We start from the raw sequence: 17,778 nt of genomic DNA on the forward strand, positions 1-17,778 counted from the left end.
CGTTATCGTCCATGTTCACCCTAACCATTATGTAATGGTTGATTAACAAGGATCATATCTAGTGCCTGATGTTTAGGATTCTCCGTACATACAAATCAGAACATTTGGCTGCATGAGAAACATTATATAATGCTCGATTAAATGCTTTCAATCCGCATAACGCACCATGTAATTGTAATACAAAACCAATTAATATTCATAATAAATAAAGAAAAACTTTGCTTTTGTTCCATTTTATATAACCTTTGGAATTTTATAATGTCGTCTGAGTTTATAATGTTGTTCGGATTTTAAAATACTGTCCGAATTTTAGACAGTTATCAATATTTATAATAATAATAATAATAATAATAATAATAATAATAAGATTAAAATATAAAATAAAAAAGAATTAAAAACAAAAAAATAACAAAATTAGGAAAAAAAACAACAAAAGACAAAAAAATCACATTGGGGTGAAATTGGAAAAGAAGGGGTACGTATAGAGTTTTTTTTTTTTTTTTTTTTTTTTTTTTTTTTTTTTTTTGTAATTAGAATTGAAATACATTCATCTCTTTTATTTTATTTTATTTATTTTTACTTTTATGTCCATCAAGTTTTGATTTAATAAACTTTTATGTCCATCAAGTTTTTATTTATTTATGATGATATTCACGTCTCTTATATAAATAAGAGATCGAAAGTGAGTTCATATCCTACCGTCTTCCACTTTTTTAGGTGGGATTATAGATTGCAACTTTTGTTGCATAGGACATCAATTTAATGTAATACAAGGACGTAAGGTTTTGGTTAAAAGAATATTTAATGTATTCTATAGAGATGAGATATCAGGAACGAGTTGGTCTTAGTATTAGATCACATTGTTCTTTTTTGATAGAAAAAGTTACTATTTGTCTCATTAACAAAAGTTGGTCTTAGTATTAGGTCATCATGTCATATTCTTAGGAAGATACTCATATCTTTTGCACACTATGATTAGAAGCAAGTAAATGTCTCATATTGTTCTATTTTTTGTATGGAATATCAAATTATAGTTTTTTTACTTTTAACTCATGTCTTAGTCTAATGATACCAAATCCTAATCGGCTTATCCTAAAGTCTTAATGTGTCCCATACATCACAATAGGAGTTTAACATTTCTCTATGATGATCATTTCGAAGGGTAGACCAATAATTACAAAATATATCTTACGATACGACTTTATGTCATAGATAAATCTTTATACTTTATACTTGTTGGTTTTTGAATAAAAATTAATATTAGTTTTAATATAAGAAATTTATAAAAATTTAGATAAATTACACAGACAATAAAAAAAAATAGAAGGAATGAAAAAAGGGAAAACCAAAAAAAGCATCATAAAATATACAACTATAAACTATTATTAATTATAAAATCATAATAACAATATATACAATTATATCACATAAAATAATATATTTTCTATTTTTTAATGTTGTGCCACAAAATTTACAAAATTTTCAATACTTTGCTACTTTTGGCCCCTCATCAATTTTCAAAGTTTTGGCACAAAAGTTTCAACATTTTGCCACTTTTGGTCCAGCTTAAACTTTTTACCACATTAGTTTGCGGAGTTAGAACTTTTGCACCTCCAACTTTGATATTCTCTAATGCTAGCCACAAAGGTTTCAAGAGTTTGTTATTTTTGGTCCATGACATTTACCAAATACGACAACTCACGTTTTTGCCACATTAGTTTGTGGAATTGCGCTTTTAGTCCCCCGGGTTCGATTTTCTACTATACGACCCTACTTTCCCCAAAATATCATATACATACAAAATAGAAACAACAAACAAGAAAAAACAAAAAAACACCGAAATATGTAAACATGAAAAAAAATCAGACCGCCATGAAGCGCGAATCACCTTATAGTTTATAACAAAATTCAAAAAATAAACATGTCTATAAATAATTTAAAATAAAATAAATATGTTTTAAATATTTATTAGTTTTAAACTATGTTTATAATTTAAATAACTAAGATTACTCCCACTTTGCGGGGAGAGTAAGCTGTAAACCATGGTTGTCAAAATCGCGATCCTGATCGTAGGATCGTACGATCCTACGATCCTATGTATGAAAAACGATCCGGATCGTAAAAGGATCGTATTTTGGGTAGGATCGCAGGTAGGATCGTAAAATCGTAGGTAGGATCGTAGGATCGAGATCCGATCCAATCCTACCTTCCTTTAAATTTTTTTTTTCAAATGAATTTTTTTTTACCATTTTATGTCTTTTACCCTTTACCAATCTACCATTTATCATTTTTATTGTGACTTATGACTAATATTTTAAAGTTTTTATAACTTTGGAACGAAAAATTAAATGTTTGAAATATTTTTTATGATTAATATTATAAATTATAATTATATTTTATTTTGTGGGATCTTAGGATCTCGATCCCGATCTTACGATTCCGATTTTGCAAACTCAAAAACGATCCTAGTTAGGATCCCGATCTTAACAACCTTGCTGTAAACTTTGTATTAGGAATGGGCCATTTTGTATTATTTTTAAACACATGTACCCGTGTAGGTACGGAACCTCACTTTTGTAAATTACAAAGTCTTTTTTAATAATATATTTTCCATGTAGAGACCGAACCTCACTTTTATAAATTTGTTATTAGGAAGGGGCATTTTTAAATTTTTTTTAAACATATGAGCCATTTCTATAATATAATTCTACACATAAACTTATTTTATAAATTACAAGGACCGTTCTTGTAATTTATTTTCTATGTAAGAGGGGAGGGGGTTAGATGGTACAAAGTGAAAATTATCGATGTTAAAATTTAAGAGGGAGGGGGGGGGGGGGTAGATGGTACAAAATCACATTTGACAAAGTAAAATATGGAAAATGTGAAAGTATGGAAGTCTAGGGACTAAATTTGACAATATAGGCAAACTTTGTGGTCAAAGTCTAACAAAGTTTTGTGGCCAATGTGTAAAATAACAAAATTTTGTGGCTAAAGTCTAAAACCCTAAAACTATGTCAGTCTTTTAATTTGAAGGGGTAAAATGATATTTTATAAAGTTAAAGGAAAAAAACATTTGACAAAGTAAGAGGTGAAAAGTGTGAATGTGCAAAAATCTAGGGATCAAATCTGCCAATATAAGAAAGCTTTATGCCCAAATTATTAAATAATTTTTTTTGTAGCCAAATCGTAAAATAACAAAATTTTGTGGCTAAAATAGAAAACCTAAAGGCTAAAACTATACTTTATGGCCGTAAAATAACAAAAAAGTCTAACACTATAAAACTATACGAATCTTAATGTCAATTGCTTTTAATATATAATAATAAAATAAAATAATTTAATATTTAATTAATCCATATATGCCTTTGTGATATAGATATTTGATTTAAAACCGAAGATAATTTGTAGCCATATAGCACCGGTTGTAGAAAGAGCCACGTTGACTTTTCTCTGTCGTCGTCTCCCTCCATTTCCGTTGACTCGCTGTTTCCATGCCCGCTACCGCCGTTGACTCTACTTCTTTACTCTTCATCTTTCTCCGCCTCCTCGCCGGAGGTTCGTCCTCTATATATCTTCGCCCTTTCAGGTCTATTTGTCGTTCTTTAGGCAGGTGATTATGACTTGTTCGTTTAATAACATATCATTTAGAACAAGCCCATTATTCATACTCGAAGTCTTTTAGATGCATGTTGATACTAGATCTTGTGGATTGTTCATGCTAATTCTGGATACCATGTGAAGAAACCTATTTTTTCTTTTTGTGTGTATTTAGATATTTTAAATGTTTTTCGATATCTAGTGAAAGCTTGAAATTGCCTGAATGTTTTGCAATTCCTTATATGGGAGGTAATAGTGGATCTTGTATTTGCTTTGAGAATGGCATTTGGTGTTGATTAATTTGTTTGAGGTTTACTTATTTGACTTTTAGACAATAGTAGGGATATTTATGTGGGTTAATCAAATCAAGATAGAGACATTTTTGGTTAATAGAAATATAGAATAAATTGGTTCAATATTTTCTTGCACCAAACTTAGCAGGGAAAAAATGTTAACCAATTTAATTAAGTGAGTAAGTACGGCTTTTTAAATAACTCCCATGGGAATGTAATGGTTTTTCTATATCAATGCTTAGCTCTATATATGTTGGTTAAAGGATTCATTTTATTTTTTCACATAATTGCTACTGCAACATGCTACTCTTTGTGTTTCAAACACATCAGCAACTAGCAGCTTCTGTTGTCTTCCTTTTCCAGTGTTTAGATGCACATTCTTAATGCTCATATGTCTCTTGCACACAAAACAACCGATGTTAGCACTAATCAAGTTATGGAATGACATTTGAACAGAAAAATCAAATCAAGGGTTAAAACACACAAATACATATCTATGCATTATGTAGATAATATGGCGTATTAATACAGTTAGAATTTATATTAATAATTTGGACTTTGTGTAGACGCATTATGTAGGGGATACTGACATTGAAGAACAAGTGAGGAAAGCCGGTGAAACCCAACTTTCATAACCGATAATGCGTGGAGTATTTTAAGAGCTTACTGATAATGGTTGTTCTCTCTGAACTCGTGAATCCTAAACTCTCAGAAGGATCTTCATCTTCTTCATCAACTCATGGTCATAGTTCATCAATTCGTGGCCATGGTTCATCAATTGATCGTCATAGATATGACATATTTTTAAGTTTTAGAGGTCTGGACACTCGTCTTAATTTCACCAACTACCTTTATGAGGCACTTATAGAGGCCAATATCAACACCTTCTTGGTTGATGAAGAAGAGATTGAAACAGGGGAAGATCTTAAACCGGAATTGGAGACTGCAATTAAGGCATCTCGGGGTTCTATTATCGTGTTGTCTGAGAATTACGCTACTTCAACATGGTGTCTGGATGAATTGGAGCTGATTCTTGAGCAACGTATGACATCCAACCATATTGTTATCCCTATATTTTATTGTGTGGAGCCTACCCATGTCAGGAAGCACAAAGGTAGCTTTGGAGATGCAATGGCTAAGCATAAACGGACAATGGAGGCAGAGACAGATGTAAATAAAAGAAGTCAATGGGCTCAAAAGATGGACCGATGGAATAAAGCTCTTACAGAAGTTGCTAATTTAAAAGGAATTGATGTAAAAGGAAGGTAACCACTTTCTTACTGATATTTACATAATCCTTTATTTTGTTTAGTCAAAGCATGAAAGTCAATATCATATTCTCCCCATCTATTTCAATAAGTTTCTCAATATACTCAATTAGGCATTTATTTCATGTATTAGGATACAGAAGATGCAGAAAACTGAATATATGTTATCTGATCTCAGAAATAAGTTCATATAGATAGATTAACCATTATGATAATTTTTACACATTTGTTATGCATTTAGTATTTTATCATAAGTTAGTCCATTTGGATAAACCATTCATTTATTTTAATATGCTTCTACTAAAAACAATTTTGAAGTGTTTGCTATGCATCTACTATTAACTATACCATACCACCTTCAAACATAGCTATCATGTTTTATAATAAGTAACTTCTCTTACCCGTGCACATCTTAAAATAAAAAATAATCTATAACTGGCACTTTTTTCAGACGCACCACATTTATAGTTAAGTTTCATGGTCTTGTATTGCATTCGTAGCTTTGATCTTATCATACATATATTGTATGACCTTACACATTAGATGCTTATATGGTTAGATGCAAATACAATATGGTTCTTAATGTGAAGAACCTAATTAAAAATAATAGCTATAATAGAATTTTGTTTTTGATATTTGGATACACTAAATCTACAAATCTTGATTGTTAGTTTTATGAATTGTGTTTTGAAGTTCTTATTAAGTTAAGTTTCAGGTTTGAGACAAAGTTTATTGAAGAAATTGTCAAAGACATCTACCGTCGATTACATGTATCTTTAAGGAGTGCTCAACCATTCCTTATTGGGATGGACAATCATAGTAACTTTGTCACTTCATGGTTGAAAGATGGATCCTCACATACGACAGACATACTTACTATTTTGGGTATGGGCGGGATTGGGAAGACATCTTTAGCCAAATATGTCTATGGGTTGCATTGTCGTGACTTCCCCACAAGTAGCTATATTGAAGATATAAGTAGGAGATGTGATGGAAAGTTTAATGGGTTGCTTGATTTACAAAAACAAATTTGCAATGACCTTTTAAAAACAAATTCAATTCAAATTCATGATGTTTCAATATACACCTCAAAAATAGAGAATCTCTTAGCACGTAAAAGGGTGTTTCTAGTTCTTGATGACATCGATAGTCTTGATCAATTGGATGCATTACTTGGAAGCAAAGGTTTTCATCCTGGAAGCAAAATCATTATAACAACAAAGGACACATGGTTGACAGAGAGTTGTGCACTATTCAAAACAAAAGTTAAACCCAAGCATGCAAAACACATCCTTGAAGGCTTAAATTGGATTGAATCAGAACAACTTTTGTGTTTTCATGCATTCATGTGCAAACATCCAAAGGATGGTTATGAAGAGGTGTCAGATAAGCTTGTTAAGTACTGTCAAGGACATCCGTTGGCGCTTGAAGTTTTGGGCAAGTCTCTTCATAATCGAGATGTAGCTTACTGGGAAGGGTGCATAGAAGGGCTAAAGAAAGAAACAGATTCTCGTGTAAATAATATCTTGAGAATGAGCTTTCATTCATTGCCATCTAACAATGATAAGGAGTTGTTTAAGCATATTGCTTGTTTTTTTGTTGGAATAGATAGATATGTTACTCAAACAATATTAAACGCATGTGATATAAACACAAGAGCTGGAATCACGAATCTAATTGACAGATTCCTTCTTAGTATCGGATGGAATAATGAATTCGAGATGCATCAGTTGGTTCAAGAGATGGGAAGATCCGAAGTAAAAAAAGAATCATTTGACAAGCCATGGAAGCGAAGTCGATTATGGTGTCATAAAGAGTCATTCAAAGTGTTAAAACAAAAACAGGTAATAGGTCATGTATGCTTTTAGTAGTGTACATATCCAAAATATTTTCAATTGTCTAATTATTTGTTTATTTATTTTGCATTCTGTTCTTCTTAGGGTAAGGGAAATATTGTAGGCCTTGCACTTGACATGCGCATGCTTGAGAAAGAGAAGTTGAGTGGATCATTTGAGCTGAACACAGATGCATTAAGCAAGATGGATAATCTGATGCTACTACAACTTAATTATGTTCACATGAATGGGTCCTACGAGAAATTTCCGGATGAATTAAAAGGCTTGTTTATGCATGGGTTCTGTTTAAAGTCTATACCTTCAGACTTACCTATGGAGAATCTTGTTGCTCTTGACATGTCATATAGCAATATTGAATCATTTGTCGGCTCTTATAGTAATCCACAACGACTTCAGAAGAGGAAAAAGGTAACTTATCTTTATTTATCATCAAGAAAACTACAAAAATGGTCTGCGAGGTTTATAATTTTTCTTTAGTTTTAGTCAAGAAAATTTTCAACTAGCACTAGTGGTCTAAAATTAAACAGTTTTTGTGGATTTGATAATTATCACACTTGAAAAGACTAATATACCCACGTAATATATTTTTATATTTTTTAATTCTCTATTTAGTATTATATAATCATTAAAAAAAAAAATTGGGCCCACTCCACCCCTTCTCTCTCTATGATGTTTGTTTTTTCAAATCTATAATGTTTGTAGTCTGCAGAGTGCAGGCATCTGCAACTCTCTACAACAGAAGAGGTGGACCAAACATCTACAAACTGCATCTACAAACTGCAAGAAGTCTGTTTTTTAATGTCTCCATGCTGCTTAAACAAACTGAATTAACTATACAATAATTCAAAATCAACATTTTATTTAGTTTTAATCATATGCAGATATAATATAAACATCACTGTGATGATATAATTTTTAAAGACGTTTATATAAAATAATTAGTAAATAACAATAAATAAAATTTTAATTTAGCCATCAACATGTTCATTTTGTAAAATTTTGCAAGACAATGGTTATTTCTTATGTTAGCTTCAATAGATTTGGTAATTTTAGTAATCAACTTTATAATTTAAAATTATTAATATTTGATTATAGGCAATATAACAAAAAAAATTATTTATATGAAATTTACCAAAAGGTTTTGAAATTATGTTAAGTATACTAGAATTATTTATAATATCCTTCATATAATATTATTAAAATAATAAACATGTTGAAAAAATTAAAACAAATCTATGTTAAAGAATATAACTTAAAGTAAAGTGAGAAGTGGTTTGAAGAGGAGGGTCCAATGATGCGTCCTACAACAGTTTTTATTTCAAAAGTCTTGTAAAAAACAAACATCTGTGAAAAGCAAGTGTTGCACGTGGTTTATTTAGAATAACAAACAACTCATTTCTCTCTGAATGTAAGTACACCACACACCTCATATTTCCCTTCTGAATCAAGACATAAATCGCCAAACCTCCACCGACCTCGTCACCATAGCTATCCTTGTCTATTACACAAGCACACACAAACTGATATTGTGACCCACCAAAGAAGAAAATACACTGATCTTCTTGGTTTTTCTTATTTCGTTACAAACTTTACGAGTAATATAAGGACCAAAACAGAGGGTTGGGGATGAAACTGGTGGCCGGGAGTGGAAGAAATAAGAATGGAGGATAAGGTTGGGTGTGGTGGAGAGATCACTTGTTCCTCGAGATCAGCTACGACTTCATCATTAGTTGCAGCCTCATCATGTTGGGTGGAGATGACAACGGTGTGGACACGAATGGGGACCATGGCTCTGTTGTCACTGTAGTACTCGACTAAGATTTGTGTTTTTCCATCACCTCCAACCGTCAGTGCTACATCTCCTATCCCCATTCTCTCTTTTCTGTGTTAAGTAAGAAAACTCCAAGTCGGGTTCATCCTGAAATGCATGGAGAAAACGTTAAATTGGTGGTGACAGGTTGAACTTTAAGAGACGAGGGCAGAAGCTAGGGTTCATGATGGTGATGGCAATTCAGTATTGTCAACCATATAAGGTACACCGAAGATGGGATTTGATCACTGTTGAGTGAGTGAGTTGTGAACGGTGGTGGTAGGGCGGTGTGGTTTATGGTCTGAAAGGGAGAGATAGAGAGTGGGGGTTGGGGTGTTTGGTAGGGATTAAATCATTTTTTAAATGATAAAAAAAGTTTAAATGATTTTTTTTTCAAAAAAAAAAAATTATTTAAAGGGCATATTGGTTATTTTAGGTTTTGTATATTAAATACACAAAAAATAAAGTTTGGCAGGGAGCAATTCTACAAAAGCTATCTGATTTTGGATTACTTGTGTAAGTTGAAATATTTTGGACCGAAACTAAAGAAAATCAGAAGCAACAAGGACTAATTTTGCAGTTTTCTCTTTATTATTTTCCATGTCTAGTTGATGAAATTCACTACTATTCTAACTTATTTCCCTTTCTATAGTTGGATGGACCATGCTTAAAGGAAATAAGGTTGCTTAGGGCATTGAAGATTCTTAATTTAAGTTTCTGTAAACAACTTCGTAGTCTTGGTGACTTTGACCAACTCCCTGCACTTGAGACATTAATACTTAGAAATTGCATTGGTTTGCTTGAGGTTTGTGAATCAATTGAGCAATGTGTTGAGCTTGTCCTCATTGATCTAAGCTATTGCAACAAGCTTGAAAAGCTTCCAAGAAGCATACACATGTTAAAGAAGGTTAAAACAGTGTTGCTAGATGGTTGTAATTTCGGGGAATCTCGAATCGTGAATAGGGATATAAAGTCACCAGAAATGTACAGTGGCATAAACACAAGAACCTCTTCCTCCTCCTTTGTGGGTGATATACCAAATGATTTGAAGTCTTTCACACTTTCATTACCGGGATCTTTACAAAGGTTGTCACTTGCAAATAATAAGTTGTCTGTTGAATCTTTTCCCATGGACTTCAATTGCCTATCGATGTTAAAGGAATTATATTTAGATGGAAATCCGATCACTTCCATGCCGGATTGTTTGAGAACCCTTCCTAGTCTTGAGATACTTGGTATGAGGAACTGTGATTTATTGAAGTCGGTTGTGTATCCTCCACGTACACTAAAAAAGTTGTGGCTTAATTCTCGTCACGAGTATGATGAAACTGTCATAGAAAAAGTTGTATTTGATCCACAAATGTCCCCACTTCGGTTATCATCAAATGCAATAGATTTTGTACCTTGGTCATATGAAATTGAAGGGATGCTCAAAATCCAACCAATGGGGGGTGTTGAGGAAAACGTATTATGTAGCTTGGGCTGGACTAACATAGACTTCCTTAACAAAAGGCGTGTGGAGACTAATTCTTCGGAATCAAAAATCCAGGTTTTGTGTTGTTAACTATGTCTTTATTTGAATATGTATAATATAACTATTATGGTGGTTCATTAAGGTGGTTGTATTTGGCAGATGATTTACGAATTTGGAATATTCAGCACAATGTATGGGGTAGAGGAGATGCCGAGTTGGATTAGGGATAGATGCTTGGGCCCGTCAATATCATTTTTCATCCCATCAACTCCAAACAAGCTTAGAGGACTCAACTTCTGCTATGTGCAGATGTTGCGATTTCTAGATGATCAAGCCCCTCCTTCACCAATTATCACAATCAGTAATATAACAAAGGATCACACATGGATATACGAACGTTTTATGGACAGATATTGTATAAATCGAAAGTGTTGGGTGGTGTTAAGTCATTGGATGTTTGGAATGAATGAGATGGAGGCTGGTGACCATGTTACTATCACTGTTACAGTTACAGATCCGTATGAAGAACGTATAAAGGAGTGTGGGGTGAGTCTTGTGTATGATGATGGGGACAAGATGGATGATGAAGAAGAAGATGTGTTGGGTTATTATAAGTCATGGAATCACATCATTGGTGGAGATCTCTCCCCTTTTCAAACAACAACTGGAGAATGCATTCTACACAACAAGCGGTTTTTTGAGTATGGCGTTGATCTGTTCCCATATCATCGTAAATTGGTTGGAGAGGGCTCCAGCTATCAAGGTAGATGTCATTTGTGTTAAATATGTAATTGTCGTGCCTTATGAATAGTGATATGACACATGACTCAACTTCTTCAAATAGATGGATCATAACCTAATTATTATAAATACATGGATCATATAACCCAAATCCACCTGTCTTATATTGATTTTCTTTGACCACCGAAATAAGAGTCTATTTTAAATGGATCTGACCCAGATGCATGATGGGTTGTCCCAAGTATTTATCCATCTAAATGGTTCGATTTTCTATGACATTTGATCAAGTCTTTTGATATGTTGGATCACATAAATATATCGGGACCATAACTTTGTCTTAGTGGATGTTTGTGAATAATAATAATTCATATTACTTTTTGTTTGTTTTCAGTACAAGAGACAGAGTGGTTTAGAGCTTTTTCCCCAAGGAAAACAACATAATTGGTCACGGATCGTGAGGTATACTTTTTGACACCCATATCTTTCTCTCGTCACATGAATAGAAGACATACAAATCCAAATATGTTATCTATCATATATTTTTATTGGTCTAGGATGTAACAAAATTAAAGGACTTCTAACCTTGCAAGGATGATTGAAAATGACATTAATAAAAAGGTAGTCGAGGCTCATATCAAAAACCAAAATTTTTGTTTTATTTCACTAAGCTAACTTTCGAGAGGTGAATTCTCTTCCAATTTGAATTACAAATTCTTAGTGAGAAAAAGAATCATACTCTTCCTAACTTCCTCACTTAATACTTGACCGAGCCTCCATTCTAACTAACATTCACCGGTAACAATCCTTCATTCCTCAAGTCATTTAATAACATAAATTCCTTCCAACAGACTTGACATTTGAGGGACTGACTTTTTGTAATTAACTTTAACTTCTTCCTGTTTGGTCACTAACAAGCATGAAGGAACACTGGCTAACAGGAAGATACGACCAAAAGTGTAATACAACAGAAGTATCTCGATCCCCTTATCAACGAATGACTCAGGCTGAGCTAAGTGAAAACATTATAGGTGCTGCGAGGTGATGAAAATGGAATTGAGGAAGAGTCAGGGGAAGAAGAAGTTGTGCATTTAGACATGGTGTCAGTGTCCGCTAAGTCAATGATGGGTTTAACCTATAAACACATAATCTGGACTCGGTTTCTTTTATTTATGTATATTATATTCACATGCTTTTATTTAGTTTGAATATTAGATAAAGATAGAATTAGTCTTCCATATTTGTTGTAACAGATCCAATATAATCGGATCTTTCCATGTATATGTATACATTTCCTGTTCAATGTGAAAAATACAATTTTTACTGATTCAATTATATGGTATCAGTCAAGGTCTCTTTTTCTTTAACTATTAATCCCTTAAGCCGTCGCATCCATGGCCACTGATATCAACTCTTCCGCCTCCGTCGTCAATTCTCTTCCACTCTCAACACCTTCACTTACCCTTGTTCAAGTCCCTTCTTCAGTGAAATTACTACCCATCAACTACATAAGTTGGAAGACTCAAATCGAAGCACTCCTCTATGGCTTAGATCTCTTCAAGTTCATCGACAGGACTCATTTACCTCCAAAACCCACTATTGTCGATGGTGAATCTACTCCTCACACCGACTATCCTGCCTGGTTTCGCCAAGATCGCTTACTTTTTGGTGCAATTGTAGGCACCCTTTCTCCCACAACTGTTCCCCTGATAACTAGTGCTTCAACCTCATTCGAAGCCTCCAAGATTCTCTCAAACACCTATGCTAAACCGTCTAAAGGCCACATCAAACAAGTTCAACACCGACTCAAACAGACCACAAAAACTTCGGATCAATCTGTCTTAATTCATCTACAATTGTTTTGATGGATTACATGTAGTCAGTGACAGATTGACCCGAAGTTTTTGTGGTCTGTTTGAGTCGGTGTTGAAGTTGTTTGATATGGCCTCTAGACGGTTTAGCATAGGTGTTTGAGAGAATCTTCGAGGCTTTGAATGAGGTTGAAGCACTAGTTATCAGGGGAACAATTGTGGGAGATCCCTCCGAATCTCTCTCGAACCTTCATAGCCGCATTGTCGATTTTCTTCAAAGATTAAGTGAATAGTATTTGAATTTGTTTCTCAATTCTTATCAGAGTAATCTCTCCCTAACTTCCTTAGTACTTTATACAAGATTTAGGCTCCATTCTAGCTAACATGCACCAATATCAACCCTTTTGGGTCCGTTTATAACAGAAATTTCCTGTAACAGACTTCACATATTTTATGTCATTAATATTGTTTTTTCCTATTTGGCTTCTTGACAGTTTTCTCCTTGCATATGTAATGAGCACCAGAAGTCTATCGTGTTCGGTAACAAGCAAAGCTTTGCTCCTTACTCATGAGAGCAAGGATCAGGTCAAGCAACTAGAACTGTGCAATATGTTTAAAGCGAGTGGAGCATTTGCTTGTAACATTGAAATCATTGAATAATCTTACACATATCAATTCATGACATGTGTAAACATTATGTGTCAAAATCACTTGTAGAGTTATTCTCCTTTTCCGTTATTGTGTACCTACCAACAACTTCATATACAAGCATAATGCATAAATTCAATTGAAAACGATCTATATATTTGCCATTTGTAATAGATTTATGTTGTTTTTCTATGTTGATAACAAGCTACTGTCCTTTGGAAATGATAAAGAATTGTTTAAGTGTAGTGCTTGATTTTAAGGAATCTTATTGATAGATGCCTTCTTAGGATAGGAACAACCAAACATGTTAAGAATGCATAAATTGCTTCAAGAGTTTGGAAGAGATGTAGTTGATTGAGGGTCTAAGAAGCCGTAGAAACATAGTCGACTATGGTGTAATGAGATGGCATTAAGTCTGTTGAATCAAGAAAATGTAACATAATATATATTCTTCCAAGTAACTATATATCTATTTTCATAGCATTTTATATTAGATATGTATATACTTACGTAGCTTCTAAAATTAATTACGTTTCCTTTATTCATAGGGTAAGGAGGAATCTTCAAGGCCCAATTCTTCACATGAAAATGCTTGATAAAGAGAGATTAGATGCATGTATGAACTGAAGATAGATGCATTTAGTAAGACATGTAATCTAACTATTGTAAATCGCATGAAACCGAATGAATTATATCCTAATTATCCATAATGATTAAGATGGTTTGCTTGTTGTCGCGTCAAGTACTGATTTATAATTTGGGTTTCTGTTTTAATAGTTCTATATTTGATTGCAAAATACATTGTACAAAAATATGAATGTTTTGAAGTATAATAATAATAATAATAATGGTAATAATAATAATAATAATAATAATAATAATAATAATAATAATAATAATAATAAACAAAAAGACTGAAGAAATTACATGAGATGACACAGATAACAAGCCCGATAGTATTTTTGTTGTAATTATGGCCATTATACGAAAATTTGATCAGCCATGTGTAATTTGTAAAGAAGCACCACTTGATGATAATTTTTATCACTCTTACAATGCTTTCCGTGTTGAACACACTTGATCATCTCATTCCTAAAACTTGTAGAAAACATTAAGAAGTTGCAATATGATCAAAAGCATTTTAAAGAATCATAAATGTAATTAAGAGTTGTACTAAATGCATGAAATGACAACATACTTCTATTTATTTGTTGTATTATAGTATCTGACTTTTATTTCTTTTTATTACAACATTGTACTTCCATTTTTTCGTATCAAGGAATTTTACTTAGATAAACTTACTCAATTATAGCATTGTACTTTAAAACAAAAATCTATCCAATTATGTTGGGGTTTAAGCAATTAGAGAAACAATAAAAGTATTAGGTTATGAGGGATCTAGGAGGCCACAAAGGCGCACATTGGAAGCAATAAACAAATTAAACTCATAAACCAAATGACGGATCCAAATTTAGCCAATCAATTGCAACTAAATATAAATAGAAGAAACAAGACCCTTGTAGTCCCTTGAAATCTTTGTTCATCTTGACAGATAACTTCTTTTCCAGATCGCACCCAAGGAACATATCAGCAACTTCTGACTTCACCCCAACCAGTGAACACCATGAACACGAAGAATAAAATGGATTTGCAGCACCGCAGGCCGCACAAGCAAGTGGATGCACAACGCTTGTGAGAGTTTCGAGAAATTATGAGGTTGCCAAACTTTGGGTTAGGTTTAACGAAAAACTCATCATTAAATGTAGTAACTGACCTCTCTATTTATCGGGGAGGTTTACGAACCTTATGGGATAATTACTCGGTTACTACGTAATTCTCATAAGTTTGCCAATTATCTTAAAGGCTCTACTTTCAAATCTTTACACTTTAAACCCTTTAAGTCTACAAGTTTCTTATTCATTAATTAAACTTTTAATTAATTAACAAAGTAGACCCCATGACAAGGTTTATTTTATTTACCTCTTTTTATAGTTTATTGCAACATATTTCATTTCAGTTTTAGTTGATCATAATGCACATTTTCATTTTTCTTATTTATTTATTTTTTTAATTTTTATCAGGTACTTTCTAGTTTTTGTGTTTGATGGTAGATTTTAAAAGTCTAAAAAAGTGGGTTGAATCACAAGTTATGAGATGGAAAGTGGACATGATGCAAAAAAAGTCCTTGTAGGCTTGATCTTGAATTCAAATAATGATTGTTAGGCTAGTGGTTCATGAAAGATAAAAAAAGGCAAACTATTGGGCTAATGATGATAAACATTGGGATTATTAATCTTGGACTTTTACGCAAGTTGTGAGAGTTTTGGTTGATCAAGAGATGACGTTTCATGCCAATCATGGAGCATCGAGAAGGAAAATGAACATATAATCAAGAAGGAAGCTAATTGGTCTATTGAACTAATGCATTTTAGGTTGAAGATGCAGATGGTGGCCGAATTATGATGCCTCCATGCGACCCATGTGGATCATGCTGGGGGTATTTTTGGGATTATATGGCAGCTATAAGGGGAAGGTTGTGATGGGTTTTGAACATACCAACATTCCTATGTGATCATGCAGCCTTAATTGCTTTGGATCTAAGTTTTTCACTAATTAAACATGCAAATTGAATACCAAAGCAATAACCCTAGATCTAGCATATATAAATCAAAATTAACATATGAAAAGGGTTATGAAGATTACATTGCTTGCTATATTGTAATAATAAGAACTCCTAGCTTGATCTTGACCTTTCAAAGCTTAGTGCCCTAAGTATTGCACCTCTAATGGAGTCACAAACACCCAATGTAATAGGATGAGTTGGAGAGACAAGAAAAACGGCCAGGGTTTCAATCTAGAGTGCATAGCACCCATTTTCTCATGACTTGGGGTTCCTTATATAACTGAGTGTAACGACCCAAATTTCACGTCCAAAAATTTCGTTTTTAAATCAATGCTTTAGAAAACTTTTGTAAATAAAACATTGTCTGATCAAACTATTTCATAACATACATCGTGTCTAAAAACCGAAATGTGAAAACAATCAAATATCCGAGTACAAAATCCCAGAATGACTCATGGTGCGGAAAACAATGTGCGTGTATGATGTGCCGCTACCATGCCTGCTCCTTCCCCTTCGATGAAGAGGTACCTGAAAACAAAACTGTAAACCGTAAGCATGAAGCTTAGTGAGTTCCCCCATTGTACCACATACCATACAATAACATAACATACAAATACTGTCAGGCATATCTGGGTGCCCGACCTACCCCTTCGGTCCTTTCGACCGGATACTGCCTAGTATATCTGGGTGCTGGCCTCCCCTTTGGTCCTTTCGACCGGATACTGCCTAGTATATCTGGGTGCTGGCCTCCCCTTTGGTCCTTTCGACCAGATACTGCCTAGCATATATGGGTGTTGGCCTCCCATTCAGTCCTTTCGACCGGATACTGCCTAGCATATCTGGGTGCTGGCCTCCCCTTCGGTCCTTTCGACTGGATACTGCCTGCTAGACGTCTGGCCTACCCATATACATAGTTTAGTCACTCATAAATACCCTTAGATCAAATGACTGACCTACCCCTGGTCCAAGGTCAACTCATTGGTCAAAGTCAACTTCTAGTTGACTGGACTCGCCGAGTCATCGAACAGACTCGCTGAGTCCCTCTCCTACTATCCCAATACTAACTCATCAAGTCCTTCTTCCCACTCACTGAGTCACCCTTAACTCACTACTTGGGACGATTGGGCCGACTCGTGATCCGACTCGCCGAGTCCGGGAACAACTCGCCGAGTCTCACGAGTAGATCTCCTACCCGCTTCCAAATCCTCACCAGAGCATCCATCTTGAGGATTTGGGTTTCTGGGACTATTGCTACACGTTAAATTGCTAAGTTCCCATGCAGCCACGAAGGGTTGGACCTTCTACACTTAAACCCCTCTTAACTCGGTAACAGTTCATATGACTCGCCGAGTTTGAAGAACAACTCGTCGAGTTCTAGGCAATCTTCATAGGACTCGCCGAGTTGTTCATCCAACTCGTCGAGTCTAAGACCATCATCATAGAACTCGCCGAGTCCACTTTGGAACTCGCTGAGTCCCTTCAACCCTCGTCATATACAGACCAAATCTGATACATGCAACGGTTCCAAACCATAGATCTAAGCTCCTAGGGCATGCTTATCACGTAAAGTTGCAAACTTTACGTGCATGCATGGCCCTATGAGCTCCAAAAGGCAATTCCAAGCTCTTTATGAGGTCATACACTCAATAGGGACCTT

General features: G+C 34.1%; 1 protein-coding gene across 6 annotated transcripts; it reads left to right on the plus strand.

Moving 5' to 3' along the window:
• Nucleotides 1-3,400: 3,400 nt before the first annotated feature.
• LOC145041899 (disease resistance protein RUN1-like) lies at nucleotides 3,401-13,456 on the plus strand. Of its 6 annotated transcripts, none has more exons than XM_078990170.1 (8): nucleotides 3,401-3,558; nucleotides 4,460-5,158; nucleotides 5,877-7,005; nucleotides 7,102-7,425; nucleotides 9,480-10,376; nucleotides 10,461-11,064; nucleotides 11,434-11,501; nucleotides 13,345-13,456. In XM_078990170.1, the coding sequence occupies exons 2-7, from the start codon at nucleotides 4,566-4,568 to the stop codon at nucleotides 11,481-11,483; spliced, it is 3,597 nt and encodes a 1,198-aa protein (XP_078846296.1). In that variant the 5' UTR covers nucleotides 3,401-3,558; nucleotides 4,460-4,565; the 3' UTR covers nucleotides 11,484-11,501; nucleotides 13,345-13,456. The 6 variants fall into 6 exon arrangements, with proteins under 6 accessions (XP_078846296.1, XP_078846267.1, XP_078846276.1 ...); XM_078990141.1 differs by lacking the exon at nucleotides 13,345-13,456 and adding an exon at nucleotides 11,981-12,094 and having other exon boundaries at nucleotides 3,401-3,613; XM_078990150.1 differs by lacking the exon at nucleotides 13,345-13,456 and adding an exon at nucleotides 11,981-12,094 and having other exon boundaries at nucleotides 3,401-3,589.
• The last annotated feature ends 4,322 nt before the right edge of the window (nucleotides 13,457-17,778 follow it).

The sequence above is a fragment of the Lactuca saligna genome, chromosome 1, assembly GCF_052625555.1.
Source record: "Lactuca saligna cultivar CGN05327 chromosome 1, ASM5262555v1, whole genome shotgun sequence".
NCBI lineage: Eukaryota > Viridiplantae > Streptophyta > Magnoliopsida > Asterales > Asteraceae > Lactuca > Lactuca saligna.

Coding starts and splice junctions, on each gene's coding strand:
- LOC145041899 (XM_078990170.1), top strand. CDS start 4,566: ATGGTTGTTCTCTCTGAACTCGTGAATCCTAAACTCTCAGAAGGATCT. Junction 7,006..7,101: donor AAGTGTTAAAACAAAAACAG/GTAATAGGTCAT, acceptor TGTTCTTCTTAG/GGTAAGGGAAATATTGTAGG. Junction 10,377..10,460: donor CTTCGGAATCAAAAATCCAG/GTTTTGTGTTGT, acceptor TGTATTTGGCAG/ATGATTTACGAATTTGGAAT.